The sequence below is a fragment of the Neltuma alba genome, unplaced genomic scaffold (genome assembly GCF_004799145.2).
Source record: "Neltuma alba isolate B1F8T4 unplaced genomic scaffold, ASM479914v2 tig00007881_pilon, whole genome shotgun sequence".
Classification (NCBI taxonomy): domain Eukaryota; kingdom Viridiplantae; phylum Streptophyta; class Magnoliopsida; order Fabales; family Fabaceae; genus Neltuma; species Neltuma alba.
This window is the reverse complement of record NW_021634890.1, coordinates 55,040-76,882: the sequence shown is the minus strand read 5'-3', so window position 1 is coordinate 76,882 and position 21,843 is coordinate 55,040. Positions and strand designations below refer to the sequence as shown.

Sequence of the window (21,843 nt, the reverse complement as noted above, 5' to 3'; positions counted from 1 at the left end):
AGTTCTGAATCAAGCAAATGTAATGTCATATAGTGCATGGCACTTCAATCAAATTTGAAAGTTCAATAATGCTACTTCATTGATACTACGTACATGGGACTCTTATTTTCAACCTCTCATTTCTTATCGACTAAATATGAGGAGAGAAATTATTAGTCTATATAAATATAAATAATTAAAACATGTTGACTCAGAAATATATGGTCATGAGAAATAAGTGAGATCTTTGTTTATATTTTTACTCTCAGAAATTATGCACATCATGGAAAAGCTAATTACTTTTTTTTTTTTTTAAATGATTGGCTCAATCACCATGTGGTGGTGGATGGGCCCCACAGTAACTTTGGCCCCGTCCGGCCACTTGACTCTCTTTTCTTCCTCGGTATCAATGATTAAAGAACCGGACCGGACCGGACGGTCGGACCGATTGAACCGTCACCCGGACTCGTTAACGGCTCGGTTTGGACCAAAAAACCATTCACATAGTTGAGCCGGATTGGACCGGAGTTGAGCCGTTATTAAGCCGGAAACCGGAGTTGGACCGGGAACCGGAACGGTTTTCAGAAAACCGGACGGTTTTTAGCCTGACTGAAAAATACTAAAAAATTTTAAAAAAATAGAAGAAAAATAAAAAAATTGATCCCCTTAAATATCCTAATATATTTTTAGACTAGTTATAACCATATAGTATTATTTTATTGAAAATTTCATATATTGTGGTGTTAAAATCGTGAGTCGCTAGTCTTTTTGTTTCGATATTTGATCTATCTTTTAAAAAAATATTTTGATTTGAATGAATTGATAATTTGTAATATCATTAAATATTTTAAACATACATAAAATTAAATATATAAGGTTTTAGTCCATTTTCAATGATTTTATTATAATTTTAGATTATTTAAATGCATTTCTAAATTATTTAATAATTTGATATTTTTCATATATACTAATTATATGTATATAATATTTTTTTAAATTAATTATTGCGTCACCGGTCTGACCGAACGGTCCGACCGATCCGACCGATTAAACCATGACCCGTTGATCTTTCCGGTTCGACCTCCGGTCCGACTTTTAAAACATTGCTCGGTATACGGTCACTTGACTCTTAACACAACCAATTTTTTTCCCCTCAAACAAAAAAACACCTGTATGAATACTTGAACGCGAACGATCCAAATTATATAGGAGCTGACATGAGGCGGGCTCAAAGAGGCATTTCCACCTTTCATGCGAAAACGTCTTCCTTTAACTTGGTTAAAAGTGTTAACCAATAGGAGTTGAGTTTAGCAAAATGAGCTAGTCCCTTATAACATAATGAACCAATATTTAAATTCCTGCTGGGAGAGGTGCCCACATTTAATGTCCGACAGTGTCTCGAATAGGATTGTCTCCAATAGAAAGATGTCTATACTTTATTAAAAAAAAACTTTGGTGAGGGTGTTTACATTAGTTGACTTTAAATAATTTTGCACTGTATAATATAAGTACGTAAGAAAGTTTTATCTCATAAAACACAAAAAAAGTGATTATGTGGTTTTTCATTATAAGTTGAAAGTTCAAATATGGTCATGAGGATTATTGAGGAATATAATATTGATTATCTTCCTTTGCAATCCTCTTCATCTGATGAGATATTGGTCTCCCTAACTCTCCCTCCCTCCCTCCTAGCTTTTATTTTCAAGCATTTTTTTTAAAAAAAAATATTAATTCTTAAATTTTGGAAAAAAATCTTATAAATAAGAATGCCGAAATTTTCCAAATTTTCAAGGACATGCTTATATTCATTCAAAATATCTGGTTGGAAACACTTGACTAGAAGAGAGAGAAAAATTAGAATTCGAGAATAGTTATTGTTAAAAATAAAGTAAGGCCCTAATATTTTGTTATCTTCTTTTATTAAATTGATCCTTTTTTTCTTCAATTGTGAAATACAAGGTAGTTATAGAGTATAATTAAATATTTAGATGATAAATCTGCATATTATTTAAATTTTTTTGATTTCTTTCTTAGAAAATTCATTAAAAAAGGTTTTTTCTCCAAAAAAATTAGAGAAAATTTCTCAACCTGAGAGAATTTTTTTCAAATAACTCCATGTGAAAAAAATTATTTTAAGAAAATTCATAAAAACAAAGTACAAATAATTTTTTTCGTTAATTTTCATTAGAAAAAATAATTTTCTCTCGGATGTTCTACGATGAATTATCTTGTCTCGGAATTTTCCATAACAAAGCAACTTCCTACAATCTATTTCTCTCGCACTTAGGATCGTTGAGAAATTCTCATCGCTTTTCCTGAGTTTCTCTTGGATTTGGGCAATGGGAAAACTCTGATTTTCACCAAGTTGAAACCAGACTCGATCCTAATTTGTTTTTAATTAAAAATTTCTAATATAACAGAATGATTTCGAAGATATAAGAATATGTCTCAATTATCAAATGTAAGTGAGGAGCAAATTCTTCACCGCAATATAGGAAAGGATGAGATCGAAGAGGCTTTTCTGCCTTCGTTACCTCTTATTTGTCATAATCACTCAACATTTCCACGTACTCTTCTACGTTTTGTCCAATAGGAAAAAAACATTTATACTTTTCAACAAAGGTCGGTTTCTAATTATAATGTCCATATGCGCAACAAGGTCATTGTTCGACTAAGGCAATAATTCCGAGTTGAAAATTCAATTCTGTTAAATGCACGATTCTCGATCTTCTTTCAAACTCTCTTTTCTTATAAAAAATGATTATATAAATAATTAAGACATAGTTAATAATTAGAGAGGGAGAGAGGGCTATATATATACCTCATATAGGGGGATCGGATATGCTTTTCATATTTTCATCACCACCTCTTGATTGTTATTATGTTTCAACTCTGCTTTTCATTCGAAGGTTTCCTTGTCCCTATGTTTCACAATGAGGAGGACATTAAGTTTTCTAACTTAATTGGTGTTAAGAGTCCATTTCTGATTTTTATACATCCAACAAATCAATTCATTGGATGAAGACGTTAAGCTTAAGGTTAAAAGTTTAATTATGGTGACCAATAACGTTATGTCCTAATGGCATGCAGCTTGGAAAGGTCATGGATATGGTCCTGCTTATTAATTTAATCCTTTAGCTTATCTCCATGTGAGCCACCCCCATTATTTCTTTATTCCTACCTCTTGTTCATATATTAAGTAATTCTATTTTTCATTAGAAGATTCCTCCTCTGTATCCCGCAATTAACTCCACTACTCTCACATGATAGCGAAACCTGCAGGAATTCTAGCTTAAATGACAAAAAAAATCAATATTAAGACAATAGTTTTAGTTGAAAGTTCCACTATGGTGTTCTACGTTCTTTGCGTCTCCTGTACGTACCCCTTGCTTAGCTTGTTATCTGGCAATTAACTCTACTTTTCATTAGAAGATTCCCTCGTCTGTATCCATCAAGTAACTCTACTTCACATCATAGCGAAACTCAGGAATTCTAACTTAATGGACAAAACGAGTCGGTTTCTGATTTTCATATAAATCGAACAAATCAATAGTCGTTAGAGCTTAGGACGATATTTTTAAGTGGAATGTTCAACATTGGTTGGCTATGCTCTCCGCATCTTCTCTACTACACCTCTCATTTGCTATCTAAATAAACTTTGACTTTTCAGCCACAGACTCCCTCATTACTGGAAATGTTGGCCTAGAGGAACAATTAAAAAAAAAAATACTACCTCTGGTTCTCTTAACATAAGAGCTAGTTGACTAATTTGAATAGATTAAGAAAATTAGTTAAGTTAGTTATTTGTAATAAATAAGTGTTTTTTTCCTAAAATATCCTTACTAATCAAGTGTATTAGCTAAAATTATCATTATTATAAGGATCACTTTGAGGAAAAAAATAGATAAATATGAGAGACAAAGTGAATTGGGATTTTATATTTAGAATCAAAATAAAAGTCAAACGAGTTTTTATATTAAAGACCGCAGGTCTATTTAGTACAAACTTCCTCTCATTAATATTACCCCCATATATTCTCTTTCATCATGTTTGTATTTATTGCCTCTCGTTTACTCTCTCAATAAATAAGACAAATTTGAAAAAAAAAAATCAATTTCTAACCGTCTCCATGTTCGGAGGCAATGCACCACGGCCCCATTTATTAATTTTAACTAATTTTAACCATTAGTTCCTTAAACGTAATTCAGTTATTTGAAACTTATATATAGAACCGGAGGTAGTACTAAATAAAACCTCAGCTTGCTAAGAATGCAAAAAAATTATATACGACCACTAGTGTGACGTAAGTGGTAATTTAGTTAATCAGGTAATTTAATATTCAAAGTTCGCTTTCTGGGCAAGGCGTTTAATAATATTACGCATTATTGTATTAGCCAAATGCAGAAAAATCATCCTATGAGAAAAAAAAGATCATTGACCTATTGTATGGTACCGCTTTTGAGCCATAAAACAATACTAAATTATTTAAATTAAAAAAAATTATGGGCTCTATGCTTCTATCCATAGATCCGTATTAATCACAAGTCAACTGTCTCTCTATATATATAATTAAACTATTGTTTGAATTCTAAAAATTATATATACAAACCACTGTGCTAATTAATTTATATCAGTAGGTAAACGATGTTAGTGAAACTTTAACACTTGTAATATGTTTTCCCCCTTCTACAAATTTTCTTTTCGAAAAAAAAACAAAAAACAGAGCTTGAATTGGTCAGAATCGGCCAAAAGCAATACAGCCTACGTCTTTGGATTGAATGTTTAAGTGGGTGATGAGAATATTATTAGTGTAATGATAAAATGGACAGGTCAAAATTCAGAAAACAATATATTCAAATTGATTTATTATTCCATCTTTCACTAAATAAGAACTCAGTGAATGTATTCTTGAAAATAAGATGATGAAATATAAATATATTTATTGTATCTTTTAATTTTCGCAACCCTGAAGACTATTCAACTACACACCTGACTAGAGTAATCAACGATTAGAACATTAAGAAATCAACGCAACATACTTTGACGGATTCTTCCAAAATGATGTGTGTGCGTGTATATATATAATGAAGCATACCTCCACCTTTGGCATTCACGCAAGCGAGACAATCGATAATCAAAATGGGAACATCCCATCGTGAAGAAGACAGATTGAGCGTTCTTTACGAAGCATCACGCAGAGGGTCTTTATCAACTTTGAACTCAATTTTGCAGAAAGAACCATTAATCCTCCACAAGATCTCACAAAGTGGCTTCACCGAAACTCCTTTACACATATCAGCTTTGCTTGGCCACCTTGAATTCACCAAGGCGCTTCTCACATACAAACCCAATCTAGCCGTTGAGGTTGATTCTTCCAAGAACACACCCCTCCACTTGGCTTCTGCAGAAGGTCACATCGACATCGTGAAGGAACTTCTTAAAGTTAATAACAAGCCATGCTTGTTTCCTAATGAAGAGGGGAAAATTCCTTTGCACTATGCAGTTATCAGAGGGAGAATAGAGGTTGTGAAAGAGTTGGTAAAGCGAAGCCTGAGTCTCTGAGCTTTCTTGATGACGGAAACACTGTATTTCACTTGTGTGTGATACACAATCGTTTGGAGACTCTTAAAGGTTTGGTGGAATTGGAACTTGCCATTTCTGGGAAGCTTCTTTACTTCACAAGTTCTGATGGAGTGGGGAACACCGTTCTCCATTTAGCTGTCACGTCCAGGCAAGTTGAGGTATGATTGATATTATCCTTCCTTTTATATCTTTATATACATACATACATACATATATATATATATATAAGTAGTTTTCTTCTTACATGAAAGGGTTATATTTTCCGAGAATTATTGGCTGAAACGATACGTCTGGAGTATTGGTGTGATTTCATTGTGTCATAGATTAAGACAGATGCAGTTCATCACATGACGATATTTTACGGACTGAGATAAAAGTTGAATAAAAGAATCCGAATTTTACCATATAGCTAGCTAGTTTGGCTTATTAATTTAATAACCATTATTAATACGAAAAAATTGGTTATAATGTTCAGTTTATAATTTACTCCCTCTAGATAGTTTGCTGATTTTTCCCGATAGTCGAATCACCGGCAAATTAAGCCATTAGCCGCCTGGTCAGATGGATGATAGCGTCGATGGAGGAAAGATCAAAGAAATTTCGGATTAATGGGTTATAAGTAAGGAAATGGAGCCCATCTTCAAATGACCCCACCCTGGCCGATTATAATACTACTCAATAATTCATTTATTATTATTATATTACAGATAATTTGACTTTATGCTCAAGTTTGAAATATTTAAATAGGAGGAAAAGATGAAATTGAAATGCAAAGCTTCGACTCATGTGATTCGTTGGCGAGTTTGGATTTTTACTATTCTCTTCTTTTTGTCGTTTACTTCTCCTTTTTTTTTTTGTCAGCCAAACGATATATCCTCTCTTTCTTGTTTTCTTTCTTTCTAATTATTTTCGTTTTAGCAAATAGAGAAATATGAACAGAGATATATGTGTGTGCGTGCGCGCGCGCTTCGTCTTCCAATTTTTTCTTGCCATGAGATGAAAGAAAATTACCGCAAAGGGAAAATAAGCCACTTCGATCCAGCTGATGAGTTAGTGAGTTTATTGGGCAAAATAAGCAAACTAAAGATAAATTATAAAATAAAAAAATATTTTAAAAATATTTGGGTCTAATGTTTTTGCCCCAGAATCATATGACACCTCCATAATATATACTAACATGCATGTTTATTATTTCAGACTATAAGGTACCTCCTATCAATTACAGAAGTAACGGAAATGGCAAGTTTGGAGAACGACATGGGTCTCACTGCCTATGAAATCCTTAAACGCAGCCCGAAAGATTTCAAAACCCTCGAAATTCAAGTCATGCTGATGGAATATTCTGGAACCAGAGATGATGAAAAGAACGGAATCCACACTCCTTCTCACACGTCACCGCCAGTTGCAAGACCTCGAATTCGAAGAAAGAAGAAGAAGAAGAGAAACTGTTTGATAAGGCTTTTGAAATGGATTGGAGGTTGGTTCAAACACAAGGGTGACTGGGTAGAAGAAATGAGGGGAAATCTGAGTTTAGTGTCTACCGTTATAGCCACCATAACATTTCAATCATTAGTTAACCCACCTGGTGGCTTCATCCAACAAGGTTTATCTCAAGGTTTATCTCAAGGTCCATCCAATATTGAAGCCCTAAACTGCACTGTCCTTTCTAACAACAAGTCCTATTGCCCTGGGGAAGCTGTCTCATCTTTTCATTCCCAAAGTTTGTTTCTGGAGTACGTAATTTACAATACCATCTCCTTCATTTCATCACTTAGCGTCACCCTCTTGCTTATAAGTGGAGTTCCTATGAAGAACAAAGCTTTGATATGGCTTCTATCCATAGGCATGTGTATCACTCTCACAACCCTAGCCCTTGCCTACTTAGTTGCCCTCCTAATGGTCATGCCAGATCATCTTCGGAATGATAAAGCAGCTTTGATCACCATTTTAGTTTCAATATTGTCCTGGGCTGGATTGCTTGTGCTCGTTCTGGTGTTAATCACACTGCGCTTTATAATTTGGATTGTGAAGAAATTTGTCAGAGCAATCAAAAAACTGTTCACTTGTGGAATTAGGGAAAGTTGATGCTGTTTTTCTTCACATATCACATTTCAACTAATGCTATTACCGGGCCGCGCTCAAGTGGCGTGGGTTGCTCTTACGATTACTATATGAGGGTTATGTTTCCCTTCGTGTAATAACATTATTCTGTTTTGAGTTTCCACTTGTAATAAAATTATTTTTCGGTAATTTAACTATGTTATCTTCATCTACAAATTGAAGTTTTCTGATTAAGATGTGTTTGGGTAGAACTCGCATTTATGAACGTTGGCATCAAAATAGGGAAGAATGGAATTGATAACGCTCAACATGTTGGAAGAGAAATGACAGTATTTCACAAACATCTGAAAATAAAATGGGAAATTGGTTTAAATATAAGGATTATTGAGTAGAAGACATGAGAGGGAATATGAGTCTGGTGATCAAATGTTATATCAAATATTACATTTCAAGTTTTAATAAACCCCCGTGGTGGCTTAATTCACCAAGGTTTATGTCAAGAATTGATTACATCATCAAATGTTTTGATGGTGGTTATGGTTCTTTGAAAAGTAGAAGGCCAAGAGATGAGGAAAAAAGTTATGCACTACATCTTGAAGGTGTAAACAACACTTTCTTTTAATTTATTTCGCCCCTACCTATTTTGATCTTTCGTTAGCATATTTTTTTTTTATAAAAAAAGTCACAATATATGTTACTTCATGAAGACTAACGTCCCCCTTATATGTAGAAATTTCTTAAAATAACACAACATTTTACCATGTTGTAACTCTTGGCACAGCCTTTTATATAAATTTCTTAATTTATAAAAACATGACCTTTTAAAAAACACATCTCTTCACTTTAAAAACATTCCAACATGCTTTACTTCGCATGGCCTGAGCTGGATTGTTTGTGAAGAAATACGTCAGGATAATCAAGAAGATCTCTATGCAAACGACCAAGGAATGAGAGCGAACATATGTGTTTCGTATATGATTTATTTTTCAATTAATGTGTTTTGTTGTTTGGCACTGGGCGGCAAACGTTGTGGATTAATTTTACTGTTGACGGACTAATGAATTCTTATTTTATTTGTGTTTACATGGTTTACTTCGTAAGCTTTAGGACACTTATCATGATTATTTGGCTTAATGTTAAAAGATTTGATTGAATTATTTTTCATGTGTTAATTAAAAATTTAGGCAAGTTAAATCACTTTATATTAGAGAGAGAGAGAGAGAGAGTTTTTCTAGCAGAACTAAAATTTCATGGAATTTTCATTCGGCAGGGGTCACAATTCCTCTCCATTTAACCGACGTCTATTACCAAACACCTTTTTAGCTAACCTAAACTAAGTTGGGAGGTTGCAAACGTTAGGCGACGATTAAAAAAAGCGGGTTGTGAGACAGCGAACAGAAAAAGAAGAAAGCAGAAGGGGAAGTCGTAAGCTGCAGAAACCATTAGGTTCAAATTTCTGTTATAAGTATCCGCATTTAGTATTTAATAGTATTTTAAAGTGGATGATCTTCAATAAGAGAATATTTGTGTCTAAGAAAAACTACATTCGTCTTCTTTTTGAAGAAAAAAGGGAACTTCTTATGAATACTTGAAGGTAAACAATCCGCCTTGTAGACTCGTGGCTTCCTGGAGAGGGTGCTACCTTATCTAGCAAGTCGCGATCGAGTTCGAATAGGACAGGGATCGGAGGTAATATATGAACGTAAACGATCCAAAATACTCTTAGAAGGAGGGGGGAAAAAGTTCCAAGATACATGTATAGGAGGAGATGAGATGAGATGAGATGGAATCAAAGAGGCATTAACTTTCACGAAGAAACGTTTCAAATTATTTTCATATCAAACAAATTGATTCATTAGAGTGAGACATTCATTTTACGTTTAAGGTTCAATGTGATAAGCATAAACTCAAAAAGAAAGTTCAATCCCCAAAGGCTAGCATATTAGAAGAAAGAATTCCTTAAACTTGTAAACTCCACTTCGTCAATGTGAGACACATAACATTCAAATATGGGAATTATTATTCTCTCCCTTTGCAGTCAGTCCTCTTCATTTGATGAGCTGCCAAAATATTTTAAAGTTTATATGAAAAGCAATAAATTGAGTACTTCTTTTTTAATTACAAAGGCAAGATTAACTTGAGGTTACAAAATCAGATTTAAACCAAGTCGTCCCTCATCAGCCGAGCCTAAGATAGTGAGTTATGCCTATCCATCCATCAGAGTAGTAATTAGATGATAAGCTTCCAATGAGTCGGTATGAGCCTATGCAAATCTGCAGTACAGTGTGAATTGCCAAAAAATTGAATCCCACCAAAATTTGAGTAATTCCTACTCCGCCTTCCTCCCCGCCTTCCTCCATATCTTTTCAATGATTGTCAGTTCCTAATTAATTCGTTAGATGCAGGAAATAATAAGTTGAACGTTCAACCATATATGTTTCATTGTTTTGTTAGATGAAGGTAGTAAATGCTTCTCGTCCTTCTAGCCTCTCTTTTCTTATCAATCTGGACAAGTGATTATCTAAATAACTAAGACGTAATTGACTGAAACAAAAGTCATGAGAACGCTGTTCATACTTTTCTGGCAAATAATGGAAAAACAAAGTCAGATACGATTGTTCATTTCAATTTCAAGTCAGAAAATTCTTCATGTATGTAATTAATTAAAGAGCATCAAATTGCAACCGTTTTTACTTATTTATTTTAAAAAATATTTTTTGAACAACGTGCGTATATTATTTTGGTTGTATTCCATGGTTTTCTATTTGTAATTTAATGTTCCGTGAAAAATGATTATACGCCGGTGAGTGTCAGAGACCCGGTGAGCTGGCCGCTGGCAGGAGGGCTTTTTTTCATATTGGTCAATGTGGGATCTAATCTCACCACAGCCTAACCATCTTAAAATTTAGAGTGATCACATTGAGCTACAAATGTTTTGTCATCAAATTGGTGCAAAATAATAAATAACCTCCAGTCTTAAATATAAAACCTCATTTGTAGTTTAATTTACACTACAAACAGGATCTTATATTTAGAAGTCAAAGGAGGTAATATATTGTTACTTATTTAATTTTTATTAGAGGTGATTTATACCTTTTATATAGATATTAGACTACATTTTATTCCTATTAACAACTTTTGTTTAGCAAATAAAAAGGCTACTTTTTAGGCCATTTACAACTTTTACTTTGTACAGATTTTGACTACACTTTATTAATTATTAAAACTTTTGCTCACCAAGTAAAAAGACTACTCTGTAGGTCATTCACAGCTTTTGTTAAATGAAACTAATGATTTTAAAATTAAAAGACCAAAATTGTGCTTTATAATTGTAAGGGACTAAATTAAGCTAAATGCAAATTTAGAGGACAAATTATATATTTTTAGCCAAAAATTAATTACTTAAATTTTGCAATAGGAATGCAAAATTTTTTATATTTTATCTTATAAAAGAGAAATAAATTGAGTATTTCCTACTCTTCGTTTCTCCTGTCTTTACAGTGACAGGCAGTTTGTAATTAATGTCGACACATGCATCTTATTAATTCGTTAGATGAAGGCAATAATACTTTGAAATTTCAAAGGTATGTGTAAATGCTTCTCTTCATTCTAACCTCTCTTTTCTTATCAATTGAATTAGTGATTGTCTAAATAATCAAGACGTGCTGGACTGAAACAAAATTCATGAGACACAAGAAGATATAAATTGCTCATACTTTCAGGAATTCTGACAACTAGTGAAAAAATTATACATACTTGTTCTTTTGGCTCAATTTTGTGTAAGAAAATTCGAGCATCAAAAATAATATATTTCAACTATTCAATTCGAACTGTAACCATTATATCTATTTATTTTTAATAATATATTATTTGAACTGCATTTTCACATTGATTTTTAATTATGTTCAGGTTATGCAATAATGTACACCTCTGATTCTAAATATAAGACATATTTTATAGTTTAATGTTTGGAGGGAAGTTATAAGCATTACGTTCATGCATAGCTTCCATAAAGACTGGAGGGAGTATTATATTTTCATTATCCAAACATTCTAATTAATGATCCAAAACTAGAGTCGCAAGTTTAGAATTCTAAGAAAATTTACGTCAATTTTTTTTTAAAAAAATCGTCAGCGTATAATATATAATTCATAAAGTGTGTGCTATTCATCATTCATCAATCATATATAATATAATTCATTTCTCAAAGCTCATGCTATATAGGTAAAATATAATACAGTAGACAGTGTTGATGCCATTTCGTTTTTCTTTTTTGATAAAACGAAGATATATATAATTAATAAAAGGTACACTTTACAGGACTACATCAGAATAACTAGAAAAGGAAAACAGAAAAAATTCCTAACAAAATCACAAATAAAAGAACAACTATCATAATTTTGAAAGGATTCGAGTATCAACAAAACGTCTTGTGCAAGAGTAAAGTAAGATCCTGTATAGAAAGAGCATAGATTGATGAACTTTTTCTTTGTGCAAATGATAAGAAGAGGTTTCCTGTGATTTAAAATTAGTATATATGATAGAATCCAATAAGTCATCATACGGAAGCAAAGAGCACAGAAGGAGTCATGAGTATTGGATTATATGCTTAGCTGTAGCCAGCTGTAGTGGGCCCAACTTGACTCACACGAGTAACAAACTTCAGTTTAGCATGTTATAACTACTTACAGTATAAATAGTTCAGCTCGGCTCAAATTGTACGGTGAAGTAATATCAATAAAAGAATTACTCAGAGCTTTATCTTTCTCTCTTTTACATTTCTCTGCAATTATTCAGATATGGTATCAGAGCCACCGCACTACTGGTGACATCCGATCCGATCCTGTTCAATTTTTTCTGTCTATCTTCTTCTCAATCAACACAGCACGTTTGTTTTTCTGAAAAAAAATGTCTGGATCTTCAACTATTGGTGCTACTCGTGAGGATTTGGCTCTGTCTGCCACTTCAGGGCCACGGTTCTTTGTCAACAAGAAGATCACAGTCAAATTAGACGATCACAGCTATCTCATGTGGAAGCAGCAAGTTCAATTGATGGCCAAACAACACCAACTTCTTGGCCTTCTTGATGGTACATCGAAAGCTCCGCCGCTGCAAGTTCAAGGCGATGGTGGTCAAATGGTTTCGAACTCAGAATATGAAGATTTTGAGGTTCAAGATTCATCATTAGCCTCATGGTTACTCTCATCCGTGAGCTCTTCAATTCTTCCCGAACTGGTAGGCTAGAACACTTCATTCCAGATCTGGTCGCGCCTTGAGCAACTCTTCTCTGCTAGATCTGATGCGAAGGTTCTTTCCTATCGGAATCAACTTACAAATCAAAAGAAAGGGGATTACCGATGCGAGACTATCTCGCTACAATCAAGTCTATCTGCGATCATTTGGCCATGCTCGGTCAACGTGTTGCTGACACTGATCATGTTTCTTATATTCTCAATGGACTTTCGGCTGAATATGAGTCGGTAATAGCAGTAATTAACGGTGCTCATGGGAAGTTCACATTAACAGAAGTGCATACCATGCTTATAGATGCAAAAACTCGACAGAAAACATTTCTTCTGAATGCCTCATCCCAAGCAAATACAAATGACACTGTGTTTCATGCGGCTTATGCACCACGCACTATCGGAGGCAGGGGTAGTACTCCTCCACCTCAACCACCGCAACCTCCATATTCTCAACCGAGAGCTCTTGTTGGAAGAGGTCGTGGCCGCGTTTTTTCTTTTCGGCCATCATGTCAGATTTGCCACAAGATTGGACACACAGCTGATAAATGCTACTTTCGGTATGATTTTAACTATAGCAATCAGACCAATCCTGTCTATACTAACTCATCTGCTCCTCCTAGTGCTTATCACACAGCTTACAACTATGCTCCTGTTGTTGGTGATTATGGAGTCTCTAATGTCCCTTCTGCATGTGAATTTGGCACTCACACTAGTAACCAAGGTGAAATCGACAAAAATGTCAATGTTGCCGCTAGTTCATCCTCTCCAATAGTGAACAATATTGCTGAAATCGTGACTTCCCAAGGATCAACAACTTCTCAGGTAGTTGATCATTCGTCTAATGCTCAAGTTTATCTTGCTACTCCATCTGCAGTGAACAATGATGGTGCATGGTACTTTGACTCGGGAGCCACTCAGCATGTTGCAAACTCAACTGATAAGTTGCAGCAAATTATACCTTTCAATGGAACTGGAACAGTTGAAGTAGGTAATGGCCAACCCCTTTCTATTACCACAGTTGGTCACTCTGTTTTACCTGCAAATAAGTCATTACTTCTACGTAATGTTTTATGTGTCCCTGAAATGAAAAAGAATCTCATGTCCATTGCTCGGTTTACAAAGGAAAATCAGGTTTCTGTTGAGTTTTTTCCTGATAATTGCATTGTTAAGGATCTGCAGACCCCACTGATTTTGGCTCGTGGTACTGAAACGCATGGCATGTACAAGTATCTGGACCACTCTGTGAAAAAGCTCGCACCAGTTAAAAATACTCATAGTAGCTGTTTCACTGTTTCTGCTGTTAACAATTTTACTTTGTGGCACCGTAGACTTGGTCATCCTTCAAGTGACCTCACTAGAAAAATTTTGCAGTTGAATAATGTAGCAGTTCCCAAAGATATGTCTTTATCTGTCTGTAAGGCGTGTCAGATGGGAAAAAGTCATAAACTACCTTTTGTACCCTCTGCTACAATCTATAAAAAACCATTTCAACTAGTTATGGCAGATCTGTGGGGCCCTGCTCCTATTGCATCTTCTGGCTATGCATACTATATTGCGTTTGTTGACTCATATAGCAGATTTGTCTGGATATATTTACTTAAGCACAAATCAGAGGCTTTACAAGCTTTTAAAAATTTCAAGTTAAAGGTTGAAGTTCGATTTCAGACAAAAATTCAGCAATTTTAGTCTGACAATGGGGGTGAATTCTTGGTGTTCAAAATTTTTTTAACTGACTCTGGTATTGAACATAGACTTTCTTGCCCACACACGTCTGAACAAAATGGATTGGTTGAGAGACGGCATAGGCAAATTGTTGAAACAGGACTGACCTTGCTGGCTCAGGCCTCCTTGCCATTATACTACTGGCCCCATGCTTTCACAGCTGTTGTGTTCTTAATAAACAGATTACCTTCACAACCTCTTGATGGTCTTACTCCTTATCAAAAACTATATGACAGAAACTGGATTATTCACTCCTTAGAGTTTTTGGCTGCTTGTGTTATCCATGGTTGCGACCCTATCAGGCAAACAAGTTAGCATTTCGCTCAGCTCCCTGCATCTTTCTTGGTTACAGCTCCTAGCATAGAGGCTACAAGTGTCTGGACTCACAAACTGGAAGGTTATACATCTCTCGTCATGTAAGATTTGATGAGTTTACATTTCCCAGTCAAACTCAGTTCAATATTCGAAATTTACAACCTTCCACAAACACTTCATCCTCTTCCTTTACACCTTTACCCATCAAACCAGTCTCACAACCCGCTGAATCTCAAACTCATTCAATCCCACCTACTACTTCTCCTTCTCAACCATCCAACTCATTATTTCCTAGTCCCATACTTGAGTCTTTTCCTGAATCTACACCAGAAACCTCTTCCAGCGTACCACCACAGATTCCTACTATTAACCAAAATACCCACCCCATGATAACAAGATCCAAAGCAGGAATATTCAAACCCAAAGTTTACCTGGCAGCAGCCTCTGAGTCATTCTGTCCTCAAACTATTCAGGAAGCATTACAGTATTCTGAGTGGAAAGCAGCAGCTGAAGAAGAGTATAATGCTTTACTGAAATTTGATACTTGGGAGCTTGTCCCACAGCCATCAAATCGTAAAATTGTGGGATGTAAATGGATTTTCAGAAACAAGACAAATGCAGAAGGTGTCGTTACAAAAAGAAAAGCCAGATTAGTTGCTATTAGATTTTCTCAAGAAGTTGGTTCGGACTACAATGATATTTTTAGTCCAGTAGTAAAGCCATCAACTATTAGAATACTAGTTACTCTTGCTGCCACAAATAACTGGAAGATGCATCAAGTTGACTTTAATAATGCATTTCTAAATGGAGACCTGACCGAAGAGGTTTTTATGCAACAACCTCCAGGCTTCGAGCAAAATTCTTCAGCAGCCTTAGTTTGCAAGTTGAAAAAGGCATTATATGGGTTAAAACAGGCCCCTAGAGCTTGGTTCATTAAGCTCAAAGACACCTTGTGCAATCTGGGCTTTACACAAACTAAGTCCGATGCTTGCTTGTTTACTAGGATTAAACCAAATGAATCCATCTATTTACTGGTTTATGTTGATGATCTCATACTCACAGGCAGTAATGAAGGGATTTTGAAACAGCTCATCACTGAAATGAGTTCTTATTTTTCGTTGAAGGATCTAGGGGAACTCTCATTGTTTTTAGGGAGAGTTTCACCGTGGCAGCCTTGGTGTACACTTGTCACAAAAAAGATATATTACGGAACTCCTGACCAAAACAAACATGCTGATGGCAAAAGCCAAAGCAACTCCCATGGCTACAAATGCAAACTTTGCCTTAGTAGAAAGTCCAATCTATGCAGATCCCAAACTCTATCGCAGTATTTTTGGTGCTCTACAGTATATTTGTTTGACCAGACCAGATATCTCATTTGTTGTAAATAGATTGGCTCAATACATGCAGAACCCACTTGAAGTGCATTGGCAAGGAGTTAAACGTGTTCTACGTTACCTATGTGGGACTACAAGTTATGGTCTCTTGATCAAACCAACTACGTATCTCTCCATTCAATCTTATGCTGATGCAGATTGGGGTTCCTCTAGAGATGATAGGAGATCCACAAGTGGTTACTGTTCATACTTGGGGTCAAATCCTATTATGTGGTCTTCACGCAAACAACAAGTGGTTGCAAGATCTACCACCGAAGCTGAATACAGAAGCGTAGCAGATTCCGTGTCTGATGTTTTATGGGTTTTATCTGTACTCAAGGAGTTGAAAATTCAAGTAGTAGGAACACCTTCTGTCTGGTGTGACAATTCGGGTGCTGGTGCTCTCTCTGCAAATCCGGTACTTCACAGCAAGTCCAAACACTTTGAGTTAGACTTATACTTTGTGAGAGAAAAAGTTGCTGAGGGAATTTTACGTGTGGGACACATTCCTGCCTCTGAACAGGTAGCAGACGTGCTTACTAAAGCATTACCTGCAGCTTTGTTTAGGACCTTTCGTGAGAAGCTTCATGTGGTCCCTGTGGAGAGTATCTTTAATTCTCATGTTCACCCTCAAGAAAAGTCAAGTAGGGGAAGTATTGGATTATATGCTTAGCTGTAGCCAGCTGTAGTGGGCCCAACTTGACTCACACGAGTAACAAACTTCAGTTTAGCATGTTATAACTACTTACAGTATAAATAGTTCAGCTCGGCTCAAATTGTACGGTGAAGTAATATCAATAAAAGAATTACTCAGAGCTTTATCTTTCTCTCTTTTACATTTCTCTGCAATTATTCAGATAATGAGCAGCCTTAGAGCGCAAACAAGAAAATTTATGAACTGGAGAACCTCTCAAGCATAGGATGCCATAGCAGAAAACCTTTCTAATCCTCTTCTTCTCTTTTGATAAAATAATGAACTGCAGAAAGGCTACGCTGCTGAACAGGTCTATTATGATGACAATAAAATGCCAACCTTATGAATGGCAGATTTTCTAGAATCTCCTTGATTACAGCTTCTGGCTATTTCGTTTATTTACACATGCAACAATAGTAGAGGAATATATAGAAATAACGTGTGGCACTAATATAACAAAAAAGTGATTACCCAAATATTTTCTTTTTATTTTCAAAGATTTCAAAAGCAATAGATATTTCGCTCAATTATAAGGATGGATATTTTTTTCCAACCAAAAACAGATTTTATTAATATGGATCCAACAAAGTATCCGTCACCAACATAACAAAAATAACAATAATCGTAAAAAGCAGAGATAGAAAAAATCTGCGACGTCCGTTTTCTCTGCCCCAACTCGTTGACTTCTTGATCAACTCAACCAAATGGAACATTAAAGTTCAGTGTGATTAGCGCTATTATATTAACCCAAGCAATAATCTAACCCAGATCATGTCAAACACTATATCCTTCATGGTCGAAATTAATCCCTTCTGTCTCCTTCAAAAGATATATAAATACTTCTAAAAATCATTATGGAGCTTTAAGGATGATGCCAATGCTTGTCCATCACAATGTTGGCAAGTGATCATCAAGGATGATGCAGTTGAAGGGTGCAACAGTCGTATATGAAAATCTAACACAGCAAAAGATACACACACACACACACATATATATGAAAAGCAAGCTAGATTACAGTGCAATACGAAAGAGAATGACAGAAATAGCAATCTTAGTCACAAAGGACTGACAGAGAGGGAATTACAGAATCACAGGAAGAACGAGGGAATATTACAGAGAGAGAGTTCCTAACAACCAACTCCCCCTCGTCTATGACCTCGTCGATATTTATCTTTGCCTTCTCCTTGTGCCTTTCATGCCGTGTTCTCTGGATCCCCATCACGTGCTCCTGGCTTGGGCTCCCCATTGCGTCACTTTCATGGCCCATTTCTCTTAGGATCATAACTTTACTCCCCCCCCCCAGAATGGACCTTGTCCTCAAGGTCTAGGTGAGGGTACAATATCATGAGTACCTGATCATCTTCCCAAGTGGCATGTGGATAACCATCCCATCAAATTAAGCACTGTTGCAGCCATTGCCCAGATGGTGTATGAAGCATGATGGTTCAATTGCCGCTAGTTGCCCGATAGGATCTTCATGGCCAGATAATAATGGCAAGGGCATACATTCATTCAAGTGATTGAATATTTTAGGCCCCCCTTTAAAACCTTCAGATGCAAAATGTTCCAAAAGGATAGCATATAGCCATTTAATCAAATATGGTGGAGATACAGTATCGACGTGAAAACTTGAGAAGAAACCAAACCAAAGTGTCTTGGCGATGATGGTGTCCAAGGCAATTACATCAATCACAGGGTCTACATTTAAATACCAAGCTCTTAGAGCATTTCCAGGATCAAACACCAATATCAATGAAGAAAAAGTAATGGGAGATTGATTCCATGACAGTGGGTTCATTCCCAAAATTGAAATGCTCAAATGAAGTGAGCCAACAAGTGCAAAGAGAACAACAATACCCTTTTCCCTATAACAAGAACCACCATTGAAATAAAGGGCACCGTAGTTGAAGCTAGAAAGTGTCAAGCTGTAATCGATCCTTGCTCGTAAGACCCAATCAAAAACATCTAGAATCTTGGTCATTTGTATCAGGTTTAAATGCATATGAACTTTGTGATCCTTATAATTGTGGCAAATATAGTTCGAGCTAGTAATAGCGGATCCAGGGTCACATATCAATTGGAGAAACCAACCAATGAAAAACTGGAGCTGCTCAATAAGTAATTCACTCAAACTAATTCCACACCATGAGAACTTTTCTCGGACAGTGAATTCATTATTTTGGCTGCCAAGTTTTTATAAAATTCATGCTCCATAAGTAAAATATTTTGTGCAAATCCACATACGGACAGCAGCTTGACCTCAGATGATACGAGATCAATAACAAGAACTTTCTTCTTTAGCATTTCCCATGCCCTCAATCTGTTAGAAACAGCGGCAAGCAAGTCCACTGTGAAACCCCAGGCATCTTCTCCTTTTCCACCATTAGCATGATATATGCAAGTGGCTTTACAACAGAGTATAGCAAAAGACCCAAGAATCAAGTTATGATTTCTATTCAAATTCAGTTGAGCTATAGTGTCATTTAAAAGGTGGGTAATAACAGTAACCACAGTGGCTACAGAAGGTTTTATAATGGAGTGCTTCCTCCCCAAAGCCACACCACCAATATCAAACGGAGCAACATCTATAAAATAGGTTAGGTTTAACATATTTAGCCTTCTCGAACCTTGCATACGGTCCATATTTATAGGATTTACATAGCTGAAGAGCTTCAAATAGATGTGCACTTGATGCAGAAAATTCACCGAAGTCAAGTCTAGGATTTAATGGATTATATATGTTAAGAAAACCAGAAAAGTGTTGCATGGTAGCTGCAATCGTAGCAACTATACTAGCTAAGCAATGATAGAAATCATTAATAAAATGCAAACACCCTTTACCATATCTGGGTCAAACACGGAAATGAAGAATGGAAACATTGGCAGAAAACCAGCAAATGGGATAGGAATCTTAATGCGACAGGTGGCCAAACACATGGGGTGCATCTTAAGCGACACATGAACTGTGTCTCCATTGTGGACCATCAACTGCCAGCTTGGAACGACAGTTCTAGAACGATTAAACAGAACAAAACCAAGCATGAAGGAAGAGTGTGGCAATGATGGTACCTCTATCACAAAGTCTGAACACACATCGTCAGCCTTATCAAGGAAAAGCTTATATGAAAGCCAAGCCCTGAGTTGCGCCAATTATGATGAATAAGAGTGGCTCAACAACCCACCAAAAAGAAGCTCGTCCTCTGACATTTAAATCACGTTAGAACATGAATAACCCATTGCTACCTCATCCATTGTAAGGTTTAGATTGACCTCGTCTTTGTTTGGGTCATCAGCATCATCACCTTTTGCTATCTCATCCTTAAGCATTTCATCCTCGTCTTCAGTATCCACCATCTTGGTTGGGGTTGATATTAAATGTGGAACAAAATCCTCATGGAGAAGATGCGACCTATGAAGTTCCTTGGCCTTGATTGTTTCTGTCGCAAATACCGAACGCCCTTGAGTCTCTTGGTCGATGTCCTTCGCTGAGGTCGTTGTCCATGAGTGGTCGGTGGAGCTCGTCAGCCTGGGAAATGGAGATAAGCCATCCATAGCTCCTGCCATCGTTTCCATCTGTTGTATAAGAGTGCAAAAAGAAGCTTCTAAGCGGTCTAAACTGCCATTAAAATCTTGTTGCATCTGAGCAGAAAATTGTTTGATCGAGTCTTCAAGCTCATCAAGTCCTGCATGATTAAAATCATCTGCCATTGGGGTAGGTTCTCTCAACGAAAGCACCATTGTAACAGTCGTATATGAAAATCTAACTCAGGAAAGGATATATGTATGTATGTATGTATGTATATGAAAAGCAAGCTCGATTACAGTGGAATACATAAGAGAATGGCAGAAATAGTAATCTCAATCACAAAGGATTGCTAGAGAGGGAATTACAGAATCACAGGAAGAACGAGGGAATATTACAGAGAGAGAGTTCATAACAACCAACTCCCCCTCCTCTATGACCTCGTCTATATTCATCTTTGCCTTCTCCTTGTGCCTTTCATGCCGTGTTCTCTGGATCCCCATCACGTGCTCCTGGCTTGGGCTCCCCATTGGGTCACTTTCACTGCCCATTTCTCTTGGGATCATAACAAAGGGGTCATAATAAGATGAAGTGGCACGGGGGACTTCAATTTTAGGAGATAAGCCTTGTTGAATAAAGCTACCGGCCGGGTGGATTAATATCAAAGCTTGAAAGGTTATATATAGTTGTCATAATCAAAGCTCAACAACACAAATAGATCATATATACATAGCAAAATAATATATTATTTAGCAAACTCCTAATGCAGAGAAAGTACAACAGAAGTGGGATTGTTAATTAGGAATTTTCATTGGGGACGGTGTTCTTAATTGATCTAGATTGCTTGCTACTATTCTCTTCCACCAGTCTCGCACCAAGTGGCCATGGACTTGGCTACTGATAACAAGTGCCTATATATAACGAGATAAAATTGTTAGGGGACAAAAAATTAAAGGAATGGATTGGGAACGCAATCCTTAGAGAGAGAGAGAGATATATATATGTATATATATATCTCTATCTTCAATACTTTCTCCAGTCCTTAGTACAAATTAACACCCAATGACAATTTAATGAAATTAGTTATTTAAATTACCCACAATAGAAGTTATTAATCGAAGGAATTTGATTAATTAGTTAGAAATTTTATAATTAGTCCGGGATAGAGGGTGAAAAAATTTTAATACTTTAAACAAAGCATGCATGTTATATTAATTGTGAAGTATGTCGATGGGAGGGCTTATAATAAGCACGGGAGGAAGTATAAAAATATCTTATTATTTTTAAGTGAAATAAAAATTACTCCTCCGGTCCTTAATAATAAGACCCATTTAACTAATTTGA

At 35.9% G+C, this 21,843-nt stretch overlaps 2 protein-coding genes across 2 annotated transcripts; both read left to right on the top strand.

Moving 5' to 3' along the window:
• The first annotated feature begins 5,118 nt into the window (after nucleotides 1-5,118).
• LOC114753359 (ankyrin repeat-containing protein ITN1-like) lies at nucleotides 5,119-7,647 on the top strand. The gene is made up of 3 exons (XM_028942054.1): nucleotides 5,119-5,441; nucleotides 5,483-5,720; nucleotides 6,760-7,647. Exons 1-3 carry the CDS (start codon nucleotides 5,119-5,121, stop codon nucleotides 7,645-7,647), a joined length of 1,449 nt encoding a protein of 482 aa, XP_028797887.1.
• A 5,333-nt stretch (nucleotides 7,648-12,980) lies between these two features.
• LOC114753358 (uncharacterized) lies at nucleotides 12,981-14,717 on the top strand. The gene is made up of 2 exons (XM_028942053.1): nucleotides 12,981-13,857; nucleotides 14,621-14,717. The coding sequence occupies exons 1-2, from the start codon at nucleotides 12,981-12,983 to the stop codon at nucleotides 14,695-14,697; spliced, it is 954 nt and encodes a 317-aa protein (XP_028797886.1). The 3' UTR covers nucleotides 14,698-14,717.
• The last annotated feature ends 7,126 nt before the right edge of the window (nucleotides 14,718-21,843 follow it).